This window comes from Mus pahari, chromosome 12 (genome assembly GCF_900095145.1).
Source record: "Mus pahari chromosome 12, PAHARI_EIJ_v1.1, whole genome shotgun sequence".
Classification (NCBI taxonomy): Eukaryota; Metazoa; Chordata; class Mammalia; order Rodentia; family Muridae; genus Mus; species Mus pahari.
In genome coordinates this window covers 55,633,010-55,655,033 of record NC_034601.1, presented here as the reverse complement: position 1 = coordinate 55,655,033, position 22,024 = coordinate 55,633,010, and the positions used below count along the sequence as shown (strand labels likewise).

The following is a 22,024-nucleotide window of genomic DNA, read 5'->3' as shown; positions in this document are numbered from 1 at the left end:
TGTCTCAAAAGAGTGCTTTTCAACGGAATTCAAACAGTTCAATAGGTCTAGGTGTAGACCATGAGGGATCCCGATTTCACTTGTTTTAATGAGACTTTATTTTGTTTGGTTCATAAACAGAGGAGAATAGTTTCTGAAGATTTCTGTGTCACCACCACAGTGCCTATTTTCAGGTCTGATCAGGCTTTCCCATCATTAAGTCTGTGAATAGCTCCATCCACAGTTTTAACTGTCACCATGTATCCGCATCATCAGCATGAGCCAGCACCACAGCCAGCTCCTCCTCGTCCTGCGCATGTGCTGCTGCTGCTACTGCTGCTGCTGCTGCGCCACCTTTGTCCTGGAACAGCTTCTCCATGTTCTCTCATCAGTGAGCATGTCAGATAACAGACAAAAGCCAGGGATGTTCCTACACTGCCAGTCTGCTTAAGCCATAATCTTCAAAGGAAATAAGCTTACTAACATTACTAAGAGAACACACACACACACACACACACACACACACAAAACCTTAATGAATAAAAACACAGGGCTTGGGGTTGGAAAGGCTGAACACCATGAAGTGAATTCTCCAAGGTTTATGCTTTTAATACAATCCTTACTGCGTGTTCTCTGGACATGCTTCTTTTACTTCTTTGTATTCTTCTCTCATACAGTACATCAGACTGTAGCCTTTCCTCCTTCCACTCCTCTCACTTCCCCACCATACCATAATTTTGAGATTCCTCACTCTAGCCCAGTCTGATCTGGAATTTAATATGTAGCCCAGGTTGGCCTTCTGCCTCAGCCTCTTGACTTTGGGGTTAGATGAATGCGCCATGGCCCTTGGGTTACAAATTCTTTTTATTTGATCAATTGATTCCTAAGACTTCCTTGTAATAATAAAAATCTAAGAATATCTTTGTGAGTTCTGAAGAAAAGAAATACTGTGCCCAGGGCCAAACAGTTGAGAAGTACCCCTTGTTTGTTAAGAGATGATCAGTTGATTTAAGCTGAGCTAATCCAGACTGTTCCACATAACTGTCAGCACTAAGCAAAATGCCATCTAGTTTGGGGCATTCAGAAAATTTATAATGACTTCCTCAATTTCAGTTTGGGGTCTATGTTAAAGCTCTAGTTTCCAAAGTGTGGTCCTAGAGAAGAGGTCATTGTACCACCTGGAAATAGTTAGAGACCAGAATTTCTGGTTGTGGGTGGGGTAAATAACTCAGTGGGTCCAAGTGCTTGTTAAGTAAGCCTGCCCTGAGCTCAGATCCACTGAATGCTACTGCGCACATCTGCAATCTCAGTAGTGTAGAGCAAGATGGAGTCAGAATTGCTAGAAAACTGGAGGGCTCATGGGTACTAAGTGCAGCTGCACAAACCGACAAGAGAGACCGTGCCTCCAGTAAGGTGGAACAGGAGTGCGTACTGACTCCTAGAGCTTGTCCTCTGGCCTGCACAGAGGCAATGAAGTATATATGCACCTACACTTTGGCACACACACACACACACACACACACACACACACACACACACACACACATATTCACACACATATAAATAAGTCACCAGTTTTCTTTAAAAGAAACAAAATTTCAGGCCCTATCCTACTGAAGCAGTAACGCCAGGCAGTAGCCAGTGGCAAAGGAATGGAAATAGATGTACCGTGTGCAGTAGTAAAAGCAAGAGGCAACGAAACAGAAAGCACGCCACGTTATGGGAGTAATTGAAATTCACGTGGCATGCACGAGTCACAGGTGTTACATTTCTATCCAACCATTTCTCACATAAGCAACTTCAGGGTGAGTAGCAGCTGGAATTTATTTAATTGACTATGGTTAATGAGGCTCCCAAAAACCTCAGCCGGAAAGGTCAGCTAGTAAATAAATAAATTCAATGTTTCCTGCTGCATCATCTGTGAGTTGGTGTGAGCTTGTGACTGTCAGGAAAGCTAATTGTTAGATGGAAAGCGAAAGTAGGAGGGGGAGCTGCCAGGGGGAACCTGCACCTCTAGTCTACAGCAGTGGCTAAGTCATCCTTGCATCTTACCATCTGAGCCTCTTGTCAGATCATTGATTCTACTACTGCAGAGGTCCCCAAAGTTAACTTTGCAAACCCCAGTTGTTGGAGAAGAGCTTAGTGCTCATCCTTTCAAACATCATTTTTGTGATAGTACTTTCCGCTCTACCATAAAGAATCCTTGGCCTTAAAGCTCATAACTCCGGAAAACCCTTCTGTGTACAAGTACTGACACACAAGAAATGCTTTTTCTGGATTTTGTCTTTTGAGAGATTTATTATTATTAATTAAATTGGAGCCTGCACAGGTTATGCACATCACCTGTGTGCAGGAGCATTTAGGGGCCCATAAGGGACATTGGATTCGCTTTTTGAGTGGACAGCAGTGAGTTGTCATGTGGGTGCTGAAATTTGTATGCGTGTCCCCTCCAAGACGGTAAGCTCTTATAGCCGTTACTGAGCCGTCGCTCCATCCCCAACAAAAGCACTTCCTGGCAGATACAAAGCTATGTGGGTTCCAGGTGTGCTGCTTTTGAAGGGCAAGACTTCAGTGGTCTGGAAACTAAAGTGAGGCATTCCTCTGTGGTCTACAGTTTAAGGCACCACAGAACATTGTGTGTGTGTGTGTGTGTGTGTGTGTGTGTTTGTGTGTGTGTGTAAAAGAGAGAGATCGTTTTTGGTACATGTGTGTGAGTATGTGGTTGCACATGCTTGTACAGATGTGTGTATCTGTGCACACATATGCCGAGATTAGAACAGACCTTCATTTATCTTCCTTTACTGCATTCAGTCTTACAGCCCTGAGATAGGCTCTCTCATTGAACTAGAAGCTTGCTGTTAAGTGCCAGGGTGCTCACCTCCCTGTCCCCTCAATGCTGGGGTTAATGCATAGCCTCCCTGACTTTGTACCTGGCTGCTGGGTAGCCTCATGTTTGTCAAGCAAGTTCTCACCCTCTGCCTTCTTCTCAGCCTCTTTGCTGTCCTAATACATGAATTGAAAGTAGTTTTACAATAATCATATTTTTAAATAAAGTCAGGAAGACCAGTCCTGAATTAGTCAGATTTTTGTCTTGCTGTTACAGAGTTAGTTATGAAAATGCTATAAAGTGATGGATTTTCTTTGCTCATAGTTTCAGAAGTGACAGTTCGTGACGAGCGGGGAGAACTTAGTGGAACAAAGCCACTCACATTGTCAGGGCCTGGGGATAGAAAGGGAAATGGGAGGGGCTGAGGCAAAATTTACATTCCTAGGACACAGCCCTAGTGATTACTACCTCCCAACCAGGCCCACGTATGACTTTTCATCATGCGTACTTATGGTACAGTGTATGAACCCAGCAGGGACTAATCTATTGATTAGGCAAAAGCCTCAGAAACTAGTCATGTCAGAGAAACAGCCGGAGGTCTGCAGTAGTAATGCAGTGGTTTCTCAGCCCAGTCACTGGCAGTCCAGTACAGATCCTGTGTGAAAAATCACAGGTAAACGAAGTGTAAACCTCTGACCACGTTCACCCTATTCATCTTTAAAATTTACTAGTTCATGATACGAATACTCATTTATTGCTCATTTTCTGTCACAGGGATGTTCTGATATCTCCATCACTATGGCAATATGCCGTCCTCTTCAACCGATTCAATTATCCCTTTGAACTGGAAAAGGCCTTGCATCTTAGGGGCTATCACACAGTCCTTCAAGGGGCCTTACCACACTATCCTAAATCAATGAAGTGTTACCTCAGCCGAACCCCAGACCGAATGCCTTCAGAAAGACATCAGCCTGGAAGCTTGAAAAAGTACTACCTCCTTAATGCTGCTTCTCTTCTCCCAGTACTGGCTCTGGAACTGAAGGATGGGGAGGCAGTCCTGGACTTGTGTGCTGCTCCTGGAGGCAAATCCGTAGCTCTGCTGCAATGTGCTTATCCAGGTACTGTCTGCTCTGTCTGCAACCCACACTGTTTCATGCCTCAGTCTTTCCAGTGCCTGGAAGACAGATGAAGAGAGGTGTGAGAATGAGGGTTCAGGGTTAGGAATCCTGAGGACGAGGTAGGACGCCATGAGTCTGAATGACAACACAGCTGAGGGGGCTGGGAAAGAGCAGAACTCCATTCTGGGAACACATCTCCCAGGGAGTGAGTGAGTGCTCTAAGGCTAATTGAGAAGGGTATTGAGATTGTCATTTGCCTTTTGTGCATAGCTTCACTGGGGACGGCACTAGGGCTTCTCTCAGGCTGAGTAATTGTTCTGCCACTGAGCTCCTTAGACTTGAGAGGTTTGTCTGCGTGTTATTGTCATAGCGCTCTGTAAAACACACAGAAATCCACTTACAACTGTTTCATTGTGTTATTCCTTAGACTGTGTAATACGTACAGTTTCAAATTTTTTAATATTCTCATTTGAAAGAACAGTAAGGGGTGGAATTAATTTGACATTTTGCAGAATCCTAAGGTAATGTCCGTAGAGCACATAATCACAACAGAGGTGCTAGACGAAGTATTTTATGCTCTCGTTTTTGTTTTTGTTTTTGTTTTTTAGAAGTCTTTAAATTGTTTTATGCCTAGAGCACAGGTCAAGTTCCCATGACCACATGTGGCAAGAGAAGATAGTGTTAGACAGTGCTATAAGTTCTTCTATAGTGACATTGTTACTGTTAACATTGGTGTAAAGTGTAGGGCTGGGGATATGTCTCAGCCAGTGCAGTGTTTGCCATGTAAACATGAGGGCCTAATAAGCTTGTATTCACAGCACCACATGTAAAAGAAAATACGAGGCATATTAGCGTGTGCCTGTCATTTTAGCACCGAGGAGGTGAAGAGACAGGATTTCCCTGGGGCTATGGTAGAGAGCTGTGAACACAGACACATACCCCAAACCAATCTCTGTTCCCTCCACATGCTTGTTCAACCAAACATGTGCACACACACATACATACATACACACACAAAATAAGTCCATTTCATTGTAAATTCTATGAATATGGGTGATCAGTCTGCAGCAAGAGCTCTTACTAGCTGAGCCTTGTCTCCAGCCTCTTAGTGTTTTAAATTGAACTTTTATGAAGTACTGGAGGCTTCTAAACTGTAGCACGTTTTTCTTAAGATGATGAATGAGAGAGAAGCTTACTTTCATTTGCAAACTTGGTGAATGGCCATGTGGAAGGAGATGTCTTTAGGAAGTGGATGATATAAAAAGGGATTTGTTCAGATTCTCCAAGTGTTCCTGTCTCTTAGAAGGGTATTATTTTCCCCCAGGACATACATCCTGTACCTTGTATAATGCTAATTTATTTCCTCCTTTGAGAACATGTGCTATTGAAATAAAAGCAAACATTCAAAATGTGAAGCCACATTTTGGCTTGATACAGATATATTTAACTGTGGTAGAGATATTGATATTTAGGAGAAGAAAATCCACCTAAACACCTAATATGTTTTACATTTCAGATATGACTTTGACACTGAAGTTTTCTGTATTTTGACATAAGAAATAAAAATAAGTAGTAAGTTTAGATTTTAGTAAGGCTACATTATTATTTTTGGAATCATTTAATGAGTATTTGTTTTGTGCCCACTCTTTATATGTTCCTTGATGACGCTCATATAGTAACTCCTACAAGCTTATTAATTTTAGGTATAGAATGTTGAATATTGTAAAAGATGGAAGAGAAGTATCTGAATCTATTTACATTTTGCCAAGTGGTGATTTAATCTTGAATCACTTCATTTGTAAGTTCTAGATACTTTGCACATCTGTAGTGAGGATGATGGTTGGCTCTGAAACACAAAGGTAAACTAATAATATTGTAGGTTTTGAAGGGCAGAGAGTCTTACATCAAGGGCAGAGAACTACCAGAGGTCTTCCAAGTGAAGGAGCTTTTCATCTAAGTGGGACTAATGATGAAGGTTCCCTACAAGGCACTGGTGTCTTCATGCTGGTGTTTAAAGTCCAAATTAAGTTGGCCATGGTATTCACATGTGGAATGCAGAAGCAATGCTAGTTGCTGCCTATAGAAAAGCAAAATTTAAAATGATGGCGATACTAAGTGTGCAGTTTATACAGCATTTTTTAAAAATCCACACTGGATATTATTCTAGGCAAAAAGGTTGTATTTTTGATTGATGAAAGGGTTTTAAATGATTGAAGAATTAGTCTACTTGCCTATCTGGTGACCCGGCTGCCTTCCCTGTACTGTAGTGGTACACAGCTCTTCCTCCTCCTCCTCCTCCTCCTCCTCCTCCTNCCTATTTTCTCTGCTTAAATTTAATCTTTCTCTTTCCTTCCTTCATTTCTTCCTTCCTTCTTTCTTTCTTTTTCCTCTCTCTCTCTCTCTCTCTCCCTCCTGCTCCTCCTCCTCCTCCTCCTCCTCCTGCTCCTCCTCCTCCTGCTCCTCTTTTTCCTTTTCCTCCTTGTTGTCTTCTTCCTCTTCCTCCTCCTCTTCTTCCTCTTCCTCCCCTAATGGTTTTTCTTCTCATTCTCCTCTTTTTTTTTTTTCTTATTCTTTTTTTTTCTTCTTTTAAATTAAAACAGCTTTTGTAGGGCTAGGGAGGCGTCTCAATGGTTAAGGGCAATGGTTGCTCTTCCAGAGGTCTGAGTTCAGTTCTCAGCAACCACATGGTGGTTCCCAACCCTCTATTACATGATCTGATATCCTCTTCTGGCATTCAGTTGTACATGCAAATAGAGTACTCATATACATAAAAGGAAATAAACCTTTAAAAAAAATAGCTATTGCAGTAAGTTCATTTTTCTGAAAAAGAGCAAACAGTTGTGATTCTAACGCAACACATGAACTGCCAACCAGGGACAATGCAGCTTCATAGAGTGGCAAGGTCAAACTTCTCCACAAGGGCTGTAACCCTTCTAGAGTGAAATTCTCTTACTACCAGGGGTACAGTTTAGACATCTGGTTGACATTTGGTAGCAGGAAATATTACAATTTTTACTCATGTTTGCCCTTTAAGCTACTCCTTCATGTCTGAAGGTATTTTAATAATTGTGTCTTCATTTATCTTTTCAATACTTGGTCACAAAGTACTTCAAGGTGAATTTGGTTGTGTTGAATCTGACGTGACCATTGAGATCTCAATGTCTGGATTCTTAAATCTTGCTCTAGGTTTAGGGAGATTCAAGTGACTGTCTGTTCTACCCCATTGGCATTTTCACTTCCTTCTCGAACCCCTGCAGCTCATATACTTGCTCTTTTGATGGTGACATCAAATTCTCATCCCCGACCCCCGCTTTTATTTACTTTTTTCTCCAACAGTATAGTTTCAAATAATCTGTTTTCAAGGCAACTACTGGTTTTCTTGCTATCTGATCTGTTCTGCTGTTCCTGCCTTCTATTGTACTTAAGTATTATGTTAGTATTTGTTAATGGTAGCTTTAAGTTGTTGTTTCTCTGTTTAGGTATTAAGTTGCCTCTCTGTTTCCTTGAATCTTACAAATTTCCCCCAAAGTTCTACTTTTAGCTCTTTTCATTAAGCAGGTGCTGCTTGTTTTATGGTTAGTTCTTGTCTTATTTTATTCATGAGGTGTGGTCATGATGCTATGAAGATTTCTGGTACCTGATGTATGAAATAGTCTGTGCATGAACGTTAGGTGCTTCTCCCAGTTTTTACACTATAGCTGTGTCTGTCTGCTCTCAGAAGTTCTGAGGTCCGCATGCATCTGTGGGCCCTTCTGGAGCTACAGCACTAGATGGCATCCTAAGTCTGGGCTTGCTACAGCTCCACTGTTGTGGTTTTTGTTGCTGCTGCTGGTTCATCTCCCTGATTCCCTAAGCCACACTTTGTCACATATCTTTAGTAGATATGCAGTTCAGAATGAACTAGAGGAGTGCCTAAATGTAGTAGTTTGTCATTACAAACCTTACTCCGAGGCTGGAGTGTGCCCATATGGCTCACCTGCAGTCACCGCTCTATGATCAGGCATTAGAGCTAAACCTGGTTTTGTGCCACATGGGAAAGGACCAAGGGATACTTATCTCCCTTCTCTTTGCTTAAAAATCATCACCCTTTTTTTAACCTTCATTTGTATGTATGTGTGTGTTGGAAGTTCACATCTCCACATTCCAGGACATACTTGTGGATGTCAAACTATGACTTGCAGTAGTCAATTATCTCCTTCCAACATATGCACCCTGAGGATCAACTTTCAGGAGTTAGTTGTCTCCTTCCTCAATGCCTCTGGCTCAAACTCATGTTGTCATGTTGGGACAGACTCCATTTCCCCACCCCAGTACCTCTCTTTACTTGTCTTGAAGTAGATAGCTGCTGCCTCTTGATTTTTCAGAGAGGAGGTGGAATTGATAGTTTCATGGTTAAAAATACTGAAAACCAAGATTATACCCAGAGCCCACAGCCTACTGAGAACATCATAGCATGGGGATACTGAGACCTGCCTTGTTATATACTGTCTTATATCCACCCGTGGACTTATATCTACCCGTGATCCTGAACATGTATAAGCAGCCACAAGAAGGTTAGGAGTTTGGTTGATGTTAGCATTAAGGCAGGTATGGGATCTCGGTTCATAGGCACTGGCCTGTGGACTGGGATTGCTAGAATGTGCTCACTTTTACCAGGCTAATATTAACAACCTTAGCAGACCTCAAATGCATTAAAAATGTGCTCACTTTTACCAGGCTAATATTAACAACCTTAGCAGACCTCAAATGCATTAAGGAAGAGAAATCTAACACTGCCCTGGGAGCAGTTTTCCCAAGAACGAGCCCAGATGTGAATTCTCTCTTCTCTTTCCCTGTGTCTTCCATCATTTCTCCTGCCTGTAATCTGTCAGGGTCTGAACCTGCGCTTGCCTAACTGCTGCCTTGACTTTTCTGTGCTTGTGTCTGTGTCTATGTCCCCAATAAAGAGTGATGTGCTGTGTTTCTTTGAACAGCACAGAAAGCACTTGGGAAGGGATGGAGAATACAGAGATTTGAACAGGGTTTTACAAGGGATGTCACTTTACTGATGTCAGTGCTGCAACCATCATTACAAACAGACTTAGCAGCCTATATCCATGACACTTCCAATATTCATTGGGAAGATTTGCCTTATAAGGTTGCTTTCAACCTACCTTCTATGTTTCCTCATTTATATAATGTACATACATATGTATTACTTGTGGGTGGGGGACATGGGCATGCATATATTTTAAGATTAAAGCTATATATTTGCTTAGATTATAAAAGCTGACCATATAATAAAGTCCACAAAATAATTAAGGCTGGTCATTACATTTTTTTTTTCTTAAAGGCAAATCAAACAAACAGGGTGAGTACATATAGTACTGAGTATTGAGTACTTAAGTTACTAGTCTTAACTAACCTCAGAGTGTATTGTTAATGCTTCCTGTGTGGTTTAGCAAAAGATAGCCTCTTTCACTGTGAGAGTTCGTAATAATATATTGCCACTGTTCTAAGGCAAAGGCCTGTCACTTTTCTGTCTTACCTGCTAGTGGGATGGGCCCTGATTTTGTTTGTTTGTTTGTTTACTTGCTTGCTTGCTTGTTTTTTTGTCCTCCAGTGTTGTAGAAGGAGTGTAGAGTTAGATAGTCTCTGGACTCTCAGGCAGTCTCAACACTATGCCCCAAGGCAAAGCCATGTGCTCAGTTTTCTGCTTGATTTCCAGGCCCTTAGAGCCTCTTATCTCCCACTCTGCTTCCCAGGGGTGGTGGAGAATCTAGCTGCCTAGCTAGGGAGTCACCAAGTAGTAGCCCAGGTGGGGGGCTGCAGGACTATCTGTATCTGGCACAGGATTTCAGTGAGGCGGGCTATGCTACTGGGTGTCAGGGGAATCTCATCACACTGCCTAGACTCGGAGGGATGCTGACAAGGACATCTCTCTCTTCTCTGCTTCCTTGGTGCATTTCCTTACACTATGCTAAAACCAGGTACCCTGTCACCTGGCTTTTCAAGCCCTTCAAAGCAGTGTCTCTTTGAGCAAACCACCATTGCAGGGTCTTCTTTAGCCACCATTCTGTGCTCAGTTTCTGTCACATTTAATCACAACAACTATGCAGGTATGATCCCCATTTTACCAATCCACATGAGAATACCAATGCTGTCACCGAGCTAAGTAACTTTCCTAGGCTCTGTTTGAACTCCTGTTTCTCTTACTGGGAGCTCGTGTACTTACTTTAAAAAAAAAAAAAAACAAGAAAAAACAACAATAACAACAAAACACTGTATTACCTTCCTTCATTTAAAATAAATGCCTACTATTAACAAGGAACTTTACACACCTATCAGAATTTATTGCTTACTGTCAACAGTGGGTACTTCAGGGTGAAAGCTGTATGTGAGGTATTTGTTGTTAAGCATCTCTAGCAATCTGTAAGTCTTCAAATTAAACTTGATTGAATAAATGTGAGAGCTTCTAGGAGGGTGTGAGGCACAACATTATATAAATATTTTATAAAGTATGCATTTATTTTTGTTTTTAAAGTTATCATAACATTTACTGTATCTCTGATTTCTGGTCTGTATCTCTGAAACATTGATTTTTCTGCAGTTTCTTTGCTGAAAAGTAGAATTTGCCAATGACATTGCCTTGGAATACTTTGGAACTTTTTAATCCTTTATATTCAGGTTATCTTCTCTGTAACGAGTATGATCGCCCGAGAGGAAGATGGCTGAGACAGACGTTGGAATCTTTCATCCCACAGCCTTTGATAAATGTAATTAAAGTGTCTGAATTGGATGGCAGAGAAATGGGAGATGCCCAGCCTGCAACGTTTGACAAGGTGCTTTTATTGTATTGTGAAAAGCTGACAGACTCCCAGTGACGCGGCATTGTGTTGCAGCATTGTGTTGCTCTGTTGCTCTTTTCCTTCTGTTTCCAGATGGTACACTTTCTTGGGGCTCTGGGAGACTTTGATAAAGTGGATGGGGGCGCATTTTTCATTTGATGGTTACTATGGTTCAGTGGAAACAGTGATGTTGGGTTTGGGGATTATAGAAAGTTATTTTCTGGACCGCAAAGTAACTCTGGAAATGATCAGTTATCCTTTGAACCAGTAAAAAGAAAAAAGTGTACATTTTACTTTAATTCAGTAACATTTCATATCAGAGGATGGTAGATGAAGATAGGCCATTTCAATACATTAAAATTGAATTTTTAATTCTTAAAAAGAAACAGCGACTTTGGCTTCGGTCCCCAACAATGTAAACTTTTACTAGGGTAGAAAAAATACTTGGAGTTCAGAAATACAGTCTCATTTCCTAAAGATGAGTAACTTTTCTAAGTTTTAGCTGTAGTCATCGAGACTGTTAAATCCAGCTAGCTGTGATGGTGCACATAGAAGGCAGAGGCAGGGGGAATCTCTGAGTTCTAGGCCAGCCTGGTCTACAGCATTACTTCCAGGATGGCCAGGGCTAAACAGAGAAGCCCTGTTCTTGAAAACCCAAAATACATGAATAAACAAACAAACAAAATAAAAAGGGAAAGGAATAGTATTCAATTCAGTTAATAGCACCAATTGATGTTGAGTCTGCTCATGCTCCCTCTCTCCACTGAAACAAGCCCTGATACTGCGTAGAGTTTTCTGTAAATGGAGACAAATATATTAAATGACTTAGTGTGTCACAACTTGGGTCCCTAAGGTGCTGGCTTTATTTATGTGCTGTTTGCCATGTAGCAGCTCCACACACCTCGCCCTCTTTGATTTCTCTAGGTGTTAGTTGACGCTCCATGTTCAAATGATCGAAGCTGGTTGTTCTCCTCGGACTCTCAGAAAGCTGCCCATAGGATCCATCAAAGGAAGACTTTACCTGTCCTACAAGTAGAACTGGTGAGGTGAGGACTGCTTATTCAGAAGCCCATTTGGGTTCCCGATGTAATTTAAATAGCTTCACTCAAGCATGTCAGTGGGTAAATGGAAAACTTCCTTGTAGGTGTTCTGATTAATTCCCCACAAGGCTAAGGAAAAAATTCCAGGCCGTCTCTTTAGGCTCTCATGCTGTAGTACCTACCCTCTTTCTCAGTGCCTCTTTCAGAAGCCCTGAAGGACCTTGTTGTGATTCTGAATTGTTTTCTATCTAGGTTTGTCCCAGGCCAGGAGCTTAGCCTGCTATTTAACCAAAATCGGAGCAGTCTTACTGTGGAAGTAGTTTTGGACCAGATTCCTATTCTGTGATGTTGTGGAGAAGCGCATCTCCTAGGAAGATGTGAATACTTGTTCACATTTGTCTCCCTCAGTGTTCTCGTTTTTTCTCGCTAAGCTGTGAATAGGCAGTCAGGCCCGGGGAATATTTCACTTCAGCCTTTACTATTTTTTAAAATTGTTTTGATTTATTTACATTCTAAGTGTTGTCCCTTCTTCCTGGTCCCCACTCTAAGAGTTCTTCACCCCATGCCCCCTCCTCTTTGCCTCTGAGAGGGTACTCTCCCACCCTCCCCACCCACTCCCCTCATCCATCCAGAGATTGAGCCACCAACCGAAGAGCATTCACGGCTGGTATGAGGCCCACAGCACATGTGTAGGAGAGGGCAGCCTTCACTATTTTCATTCTGCCACTACCCAATATCTTCGGATTTTCTATTTTATTTAATGCTTTTTTTTTTTCTCATTTTGTCTCAATTCTTTGTTTCCTGATTGCTTCATTTTTACAAACCTTTTCTTATTAAAGCTCTAAAATATCTACTAGTTGTTAAGTGAACTTTTCTTTTAATCTCAACTCACTCTAGTTTTAAAATAAATTTGTCTGGAGTTTGAATTTTTCATTCTGTGTGTGTGTGTGTGTGTGTGTGTGTGTGTGTGTGTAGGCATGATGCATGGTACCTGTAGGGAGGTCACAGAACAAATTTTGGGAATCAGGTCTTTCCACTGTAGGTTCTAGGTATTGAACCCAAGTCATCAGGTTTGCATGGCAAATGCTGGTCCCACAGCTCACCCGCTCAGGTGCGATAGGGCTTTCAGGTTCCTCCCTTTGTTTCTTCTTTCTTTCTTTTCCTACTCGCTATTTTTTTTTTCACATTATGTTGCTCTGTAACCCAGCCTGGCCTCTACTTTTCAACCCTCCTGCCTCAGCCTTTCCAGTGTTCAGATTATAGGCAGGAGCCACCAGGTCCAGCTAAAATGTATCTTTTAATTACAATGAAAATATCCAGAAATGCTGATATTATAAGATGATGTTGTAAATGGTATAAGTCTCTTGGCCACACATCCAAGCACATACCAGGTTTCTTTAAGATAAGACTAACCATTGGACTTAAGTTTGTTTTAAATGCCGAAAACCTTTCTGCATCAATCTCTAGGTATATAAGTATACATAAAAAATACATTAAAAATAGCAGGTGTTATTATGTGCATATGTGCTGTAACTTGTACTTTTATTTGCAGTATTTCAGAGTCTCTACATACATCTACTTGCTCAACTTCTGAGGACTAGAGGAACAGTCTACTGTATTCTGTTTTCTTTCTCTTTCAAAACAGTTTCTGCATACTGTCTTTTGTCTCAGTGGGCTGCTATCATAGCACTTTTCTTTATTGTATTTGAATTCTCTTCCAAAGTATACGATTCCAGCCCATAGTCTTATTTACAGGTTACTTGGGTGACTGCCTACTCCGTCGTAAACTACTCTCTTCCCTTGACATTTGTGATCCTGTTTCCTTACTTGTGACTGTATCTTCTCTATATTTTACCTGAATCATCTCACAAAACTGTATTTCTTTAATCTGCTACTATCATTTTACTGTGATGGGCTCAAATGATATAAAGTGCTCTACTTCAAATATATATCTAAATTGAGATTTCTTCTTAGCCTTGCACCTGTGCACTCAGTAGCCTAACAGACTGCTCTAGAATCATTCATCTCAGTTAAGGTAAAACTCATATTTATAATGCTTTATTAGCCCCACTGCCAAAGTCAACACAATAAAAAAATGAAATCAGAGCCTTATCTATCTGCCTGTTTTCTTTCTTAGTTAATGCCATGCTGCCATGTCTTTGCCGAAGTCTGAAGCCTTCCTCAGGTACTCCATTTCTCCAGAGCCAATCAGTCATTGTAACTGTTACATGTCTGTCAGCTGTGTCCAGTTCTTTCAGTTCTTCACAGCCTCACCTAGACACTGCCAGTATCCATCACTGAAGTGCTTTCAGCTGGCTTCTGACAGTCCTCCAGTGTGAGCTCTACCTCTTCATTGTGCACAGACGCTAGAGTGACGCATCTGACCTGTACCTTGAGTCTTACCCATCCGGGCAGTCTTGTCGTGCCTCCACCTAAGCAGCAGGACTTCCAGCTTCTTAACACAGTAGCCAAGGCCTCTCTTCATTCACCTCAGTGTCCTAAGACTCCATGCAATGGACTTCCAGGAGCCACACCTTACATAGACTCTGCAGTTTCCAGGGCTGAGGTCTCCATTTCCCGTTTATTGTGCTTTAAAGTTCTAATTCAAACCTTTCCTTCTAACTGTTGGCTTCAGGAATCAGCTCTACTATCTCCTGACCAACTCGCTAGGACTAGGGCGGGTACTCGTACGCTTTCCTTACCGTTTTGAAAAATGATGTGTCTGTGTGTGTGTGTGTGTGTGTGTGTGTGTGTGTGAGAGAGAGAGAGGGAGAGAGAGGGAGAGAGAGAGAGAGAGAGAGAGAGAATATATGTGTAGTTGCTCTCCACTAGACATTTGTCTGTGCTTATATCATTCTTTAAAAAAGACTGCAGGCTCAGCAGTGGTGGCGCACACCTTTAATTCCAGCACTCGGGAGGCAGAGGCAGGCGGATCTTTGAGTTCCAGGCCAGCCTGGTCTATAGAGTGAGTTCCAGGACAGCTAGGGCTACACAGAGAAACCCTGTCTCAAAAAAAAAAAAAAAAAAAAAGACTGTAAGCATCTTAGAGAGTATTTATTCTCAATGTAGTGTCATCATATAAAGTAGATAAGTTAATATTTGTTTACAAAACAGTAAATTCCAAAACTTGAATATTTGAAATACACAACTATAATTACTCTGCCCAGAGTCAATCTGATCAAGATTGCAGCCTAATCTTGTAATCATTATTGGGCTGCAAGGTAATTAGGCGTAAAAGGAAAGCATTTTACATAATATATTGATTATTATAGCTTTTACATAGGCATGCATGCTTTTGGTTTGACTTTACTGTTACTTTTCTATGTACTAACTTTTTTTATGATGCTATAGCATTTCAGTCTTTATGAAGATCATTACATACACCACCTCTTCTGACATAAGAGCTGAAGCTGTTCCTTAGGAGACATTCTTCTGTCTTCTTTACTCTTTGAACAAGACAGCTTATGTTAGAGCAGACTGACAGGGCACAAACTGAGTGTCAGTTTTCATGTCCTCATGTGAATCTGAGAAAGGCCATCAGTGCAGCTGCCATCCGTCCTCTGCTCTGGGCACTGGCGTGCAGGTTTGCATGCCTTGTCTCGGATTCCTTGGCTGCTCTGGTGTAGGCTGCCTTGAAGCAGCAGATATTCGTATCTGGCTAAGTGATAATGAGGTAAAGGGCAGAGAGGCAAATACAAAAGCCATAGACACATTTTTAAAAGAGTCTGATTTACTGATACAGAAAAGTCTCGAGGTTAAAAAGATAAAGTATAACAAACAATCTTTCCTTATCTCTCATTCTCCACTTCAGAAAAGAAAAGGATTATGGTAATTTTTTACATCAGAGATACCACTATCACTTACAAAGGAGGTTCTTTGGCCCCTGTTTTAATTTTTCTTGCATGCTTATTTTTTAAAGAAAGGTATAATCATTGTGTTCTGTTATATGAGATAAATGGATTTCTATGCAGTTTACAAGAGTAAATGGATAGTATGAGTTTTGGCCAAAGTGTAAAGAATTGATAAGTCCTGGGTTTCATTTGTAAATAGCAGTTAGGAAAAAAGGGAGCTTGCCTGGCCTGATGCTGTGGACAAAGGATGGAGATTGTGAGCTTGCCTGTGTCTCAAGCTGGAATACCAGACCTTAGGAAGGCTGAAGCAGGAGGATCTCTAGTTGAGCTATCTATGGACTGTCCCTAAACTTTAAAAAAAAATGACTCCTTTCATATGCAATATTCATAGGGTTTAGAATTTTAGATTTAATAGTAAATAGTATGCAGTCATATATTAATATTTTGATATATAAATGAAAAGTGGTTTTTTATTTAGTGAAAGATTTTTATCTTAATTTCTAAAAAGAACTATTAGTAGATGTGTAAGGTTTTGGGTGTTTTGTTTTGTTTCATGATTTGTGTGGTGAAGGTGTCTTTTGGTGCTAAGATCAAATCCAGAGCCTTGCAGATGCTAGGTAGACCCTTCACAACCGAAGTTCCGTCTTCGGCTCCAGTATTCTCTTAGAGAGTCTTTCAAGAGCAAGGCTGTATGCAGTAGTATATGTCGTCATGACAGCTTAATGTACTGTTTCCAGCACTGATAGCCACGTCCATAGCAAGCAGAGGGATGACAGAAGTCAGGTCCCAAGGCAGGAGCTCATTGCAGACTTAGAAGGGACTCTGGTGTATGTGAACATCTCGGTGGAAGTTTTCAAGGATGGAGATCTAAGGTATATAAAATCCTACCACACAAACATCCCCTAAGCTATTCTTAGTCTGTCAGAGGTAAGAGCAGGAATTAAAGGAATAATTGAGCATAATCCAATTTTATTCATAGGTTTAAAGTATACCTTAATGATTGCTTCTCCAAATGGTTTCTGAGCCAGTCATTGCTGGTGTGTGCCATGGGTATGTATATCTGGAAATGGAATTCTGTCATTCCGATTACATGTCAGTGGATTCAGAAGAATAAGGAGTGGAGAAATATACTGAAAGTGAGAAACATGGCATCTTTTTAGATAGTGGTTTTGATATTTGTGCAAGAGAAGTTTACATGATTTGGGGTTGGGGAACTGCTAACAGAAGAGGATGATTTATCACAAAAATATAGGTATCTTATTGCAGTAATGTATCATGTCACCCATTTCCTAAAAGAAAATCAATCACACATAAAATACTGACCCCTCTGGTTTTCTTTTCTCACTACTTGACAAGTAAAATTGAATTTAAGAACTCATTGAAAGAGGAAGCTTAGATTATTGGGTAATGTTTTGAAAATTTGTATAAATCATCCAGGTAACAAGTCTTAAAACGTGGTACACTGACAGCAATAATTGTATTTTAAAAGAAGCAATAAAAAAAATCATCTCTGATGCTCTTTAGCTGAGCTGAGGGACTCCTCGTGACTTGGGAGTATGGGCCTTTATCATTTATCAATATGCTGACCAAGAAAGTCAGTCCAGATATTGGAAGAATCATCACAATCATAGGCAGTATGGTTACATCAGCGTGCGAGGTTTCTTTCACTATTCCTGTTATGAGATATGCTGTCCTCTATGAGTTCCTATCGCTTCACTTTGCATGTTGTCAACACATGCTAGTCATACATGTTGAGAATCCAGAAAACAGAAGCAAAGTATTCTGCCAGTACTGGTGACGCCGAGTTTCTCCTTTCTCTGTCATTCTTTTTCAAAGATTTATTTATTTATTATATGTAAGCACACTGTAGCTGTCTTCAGACACTCCAGAAGAGGGAGTCAGATCTTGTTATGGATGGTTGTGAGCCATCATGTGGTTGCTGGGATTTGAACTCTGAACCTTTAGAAGAGCAGTCAGGTGCTCTTACCTACTGAGCCATCTCACCAGCCCCTTCTCTGTCATTCTTAAAGTGAGGGTTAGAGACCAGAGGTTCTAAGGTTAATCATCTGTAATTTGGCAAAGTGAAATTTTTGTTGTTGTTGTTGCTGAGGATCGGGCTCAGGAACGAATTCCTTCTGGGTCCCTGCTCCCCTCCTGATCTACCCATACATCCAGGTCATACATTTGCTCATTTTGATGATAGTTATCAGAATTCCATAATAAATGAAATTATCAAAGTTCAGGAGAAATCACCCCATCCTTCTGTAGCTCTTATGTTTCACTCAGAAATGAAATCTTTCTATGGATTTTGTCACTAAAAGTGTCCGTAGTACTATGAAATACAATTTTAGTATAAGATTTTATCAGTATTTATTAATTTACCAAGCATCTGTTAAATATCTACTTTATATGGTGCTTTGCCAATCATTGTAAATAATAAAAGATGTGCTTTTGATGTCATGAGGAAAACATCAGAAAATGTAATAAAGATTGTACTAGAGAAATAGGTAAAGGGCAGATAAGGCAAGACAAATAGTACTACACACACACAAACACGCATGCACACACATGCATGTACATACACACACACATGTATGTGTAAATAAGTATAATTTTAAAGAGAAAAGTGGGGTGTATTACCGGTGTTTACTAGTAGTTTATTCTTTCCCGCGTTGCTTGCTTTGTGCCACATGTGCCCGTGTGGGGCAGACATTAAGCTCTGGGTTCTAAGATACGACTGCGGGTATCAGGCTTGATGGCAGAACCTTTGCCTAGAGAGCCATCTTACTGACCTAACACTTGAGTTATTCTTTGTCAATCTGTGTGTTCTAGAGCCAGATTGTATACTTTTTTTTTCATTGCCAGGGATTAAACCCAGGACCTTGCCCATCCTAGGCATGTGTTCAAGCACTGGCCCTTACCCTGAGCCTCTACTTACATCAGTTTAACTGTACCTTTGACTGATACTTAGTTTCAAAGTTGTATTGTGAAACTGAAAATACCTCATTATTAGGGAAATACTGAAGTAATCTTTTTCAGTGATGTGATTTCATTTTATAAAATTATTTTTGTTAATTAGTTGGGAATTTTGTACATTATAATTTAACCATATTCAATCCCAGTTCTGTGTCTTATCTTCTCCCAGACCCACCCTACCTCCTTCCATCTAAGAACTTCATGTCTCCTTTTTTTATTCAGTGACATAATGACTTCAATTTGTGCTGCCCATTTACTTCTTGGGCAATCCACTGGAGCTTGGTTGATATACTAGGAGCCATAAGCTTAACAAAAACTGACTCCACATAAGCCATCAGGAGTTCATAGTTCCTCGGTTAGGAATCCCTTCCCATATCACAATAGAATGTTAGCTAGCTTGATTTTTTTGTGCAGTTTTCTTCAAGCACCCATACTTTGTTTTATGTTTGATTTTTGGGTGGTTTTGTTTTGTTGTTTTGTTTTGTTTTATGAGACAGGGTCTATCAGTCCTGGAACTTGCTGTCCTGGAACTTGTTCTGTAGACTAGGCTGGACTCAGAGATCTGCCTGCCTCTGCCTCTTGAGTGCTGGGATTAAAGGTATATGCCACCCAGGCAGCAAAAGTATGTTGTGTGTTCAAGAGTGCACTGGTTACATCAAGTTCTAAAGGTACTGTTTAGCTCTGGTCCTCCCCAACCTCTGGCTCTTACAGTCTTTGCATCTCTTCTTCCATGATGACCCCTGAACCTTAGGGAGAGAGAATATATTCACGGTTGAGCACTGTCCAGCACTCTTCTTACTCTTTTGACTTTGACTAGTGAGTTGAGTTTCTGCATTCCCCATTCTCTGGTTCTGTCTGAGAGCTGCACCAGTACATGGATATTAAAGAGGAAATTTAGAGGGCAGCTTGATAATATTTCCCTCTAGCAAGCAGATGCTGGCAAGATGGTGGCAAACAGGAAAGCTTCATTTACTTTTGGTGGGAGTACAAATTAGTGCAGTTACTGTGGAAACCAGTGTGGTCGTTTCTTAGAAACGAGAAATTGGTCTATCACGTGGCCTAACTATAACACTCTTGGGCATATCCCTAATGGACTTTGTTTCTTTCTGCAGAGACATATACTCATCTATGTTCATAGCTGCTCTATTCACAATACCTAGTACATGTCTAGATGTCTATCAGTTGATGAATAGATATTGAAAGCATGGTACGTACACAGTGAAATTTTAATTAGCTATAAAAGAAAAGCAAAATTGGGGCTGGTGAGATGGCTCAGCGGGTAAGAGCACTGACTGCTCTTCTGAAGGTCCCGAGTTCAAATCCCAGCAACCACATGTTGGTTCACAACCACCCATAATGAGATCTGATGCCCTCTTCTGGTGTGTCTGAAGTCAGCTACAGTGTACTTACATATAACAATAAATAAATCTTTAAAAAAAAGAAAAGCAAAATTATGAAATTTGAAGGTAAATGGATAGATCTGGAAAAATTATACTGTGCTAATCCAGACCCAGAAAAATAAATGCCATGTTTTCATTCATATTTAGATATTGACATCTAACCTTGCTATGTCTATGATTAATTTGGAGTACCTGTTGAATAGAGGAAAACAGAAAAGGATATTGATGGGGAATGGAAAAATCTTGTTTGTTTTTGCTTTTGTTTTTTGTTTTTGTTTTCTTGTAGTAAGAGAATAATAGAACACTGGTGCTATGAAGGAAAGGAGAATAATGGGATGGGAGGAAGGGATAGGATGGTAGAACAGAAGAGGTAGCTGAGCGGATAATAATTAACTTTAAGGATGTTTGAAACCTATTATTTTATAGACTGTGTGTGTGTGTGTGTGTGTGTGTCTGTTTCTCTGTGTATGTCTATCTGTATTTGTCTCTCTGTCTCTCTGTCTCTCTGTCTCTCTCTCTCTCTGTATATATTTCATATAGAAGAGTTCAATTGAAGTTACCCAGAATAGGGGATTTTGCTAATCCCAGAAGCATAGTTTTGCCAAGTGAGAATCTCAATGATACATGTGAGATGCTCCCTCTTGAGGTTTTAGTCATAGGTATCCAAGAGAGCCCCACAATAGACAGGCCATTGCCACTGCTCTTGGTCCTCTGCCATAACTTGATGCTAAAACCATGTTACTGAAGCCACCATACACACTGGTCATAAGATGTGGAGATATCAAATGTATACTGACCAGGAAGTTTTTTCCCTAGTGCCTCACTCTTATTGGACTGAACAGTGCTATGCATGCAGCTGGGGAGGGGGACATCAACACTGTTATCTAACAGTTAACCCTGTGAAGGACAATAAAGGTGTAGTTGTACAAATGTTGTTTGAGTGGTTACAGGAGTTAAGGCACAGAAGGAACCACATGCATTGGAGAGTAAATCTGCACTCATGGTTGGGGAGCTCACGGGCCCCATGGGGAACCTGGGAGTACAGGGCTGAACTTCCAGTGTATGCTTTTGCATTTTCTGAACATTCTTAAACTTAGCTCCAGCTCTGGCTTTTACCCTCCTTCCTTTTTATTTTGAGACAGGGTCCTTCTGAGTTGCCTAAGCAAGTCTTCTGGATACAAGTGACCATTCTACCTGTGATTCTCAAGAGTTGGGATAACTGTGTTGTACTGTACCAGGCTTTGAGTATTCTCTTGGGGAACTTGGTACCCCATATTCTTGAAATTTCTCAACTATTTCTTTACCTGATGGATAAGAGTAGATTAGTGTACCCTGCTAATCACAGCTCCCTGCAACGCTTCTTCCATCAGAGCCATGCTATGGCACTTGACCCCATTTCACTCTTCATTCTGGGTGTCCAAGTTTACCATGCTGTTGACCTAAATGTGTTCACTAAGATGCCATCTCGAAAGCTTACAGGCTTTTAATTATCTTATAATCTGGCCACTGCAGGAGTCAAATGACTCCTTTCTTTAAGAGGAGATTAATGTTTTTCTCTAAAGAATTATTTAGGTCAGTGTGACTCTGTTCTGTAAAGACATAGTGATTTCTACAGCATTGATTCAGGGAATGTCTTTAAAGACAGTGTTCTATAGTATTGGTTCAGGGGACATCTATAAAGACAGGAATTCTATAGCACTGTTTGAGGGTATATCTATAAGACATTGGATTCTACAGCACTGATCCAGGAAACATATATAAAGATAGGGTTCTACATTATTGTTTCAGTTAATGTTGAAGGAGTACATAAGATGACTGTACTGGCTAGTTTTGTGTCAACTTGACACAGCTGGAGTTATCACAGAGAAAGGAGCTTCAGTTGGGGAAATGCCTCCACGAGATCCAGCTGTAAGGCATTTTCTCAATTAGTGATTAAGGGGGGAGGTCACCTGTGGGTGGTGCCATCTCTGGGCTGGTAGTCTTGGGTTCTATAAGGGAGCAGGCTG

At 40.8% G+C, this 22,024-nt stretch overlaps 1 protein-coding gene across 1 annotated transcript in view; it reads left to right on the top strand.

The window, feature by feature from the left end:
• Positions 1-22,024, top strand: part of Nsun3 (NOP2/Sun RNA methyltransferase 3) — a 50,116-nt gene that overhangs the window by 7,243 nt on the left and 20,849 nt on the right. The window contains exons 3-5 of the mRNA XM_021209856.2: positions 3,581-3,924; positions 10,591-10,745; positions 11,676-11,797. Coding sequence (XP_021065515.1) covers positions 3,581-3,924; positions 10,591-10,745; positions 11,676-11,797 — 621 coding nt within the window. The remainder of the gene's footprint in view (positions 1-3,580; positions 3,925-10,590; positions 10,746-11,675; positions 11,798-22,024) is intronic.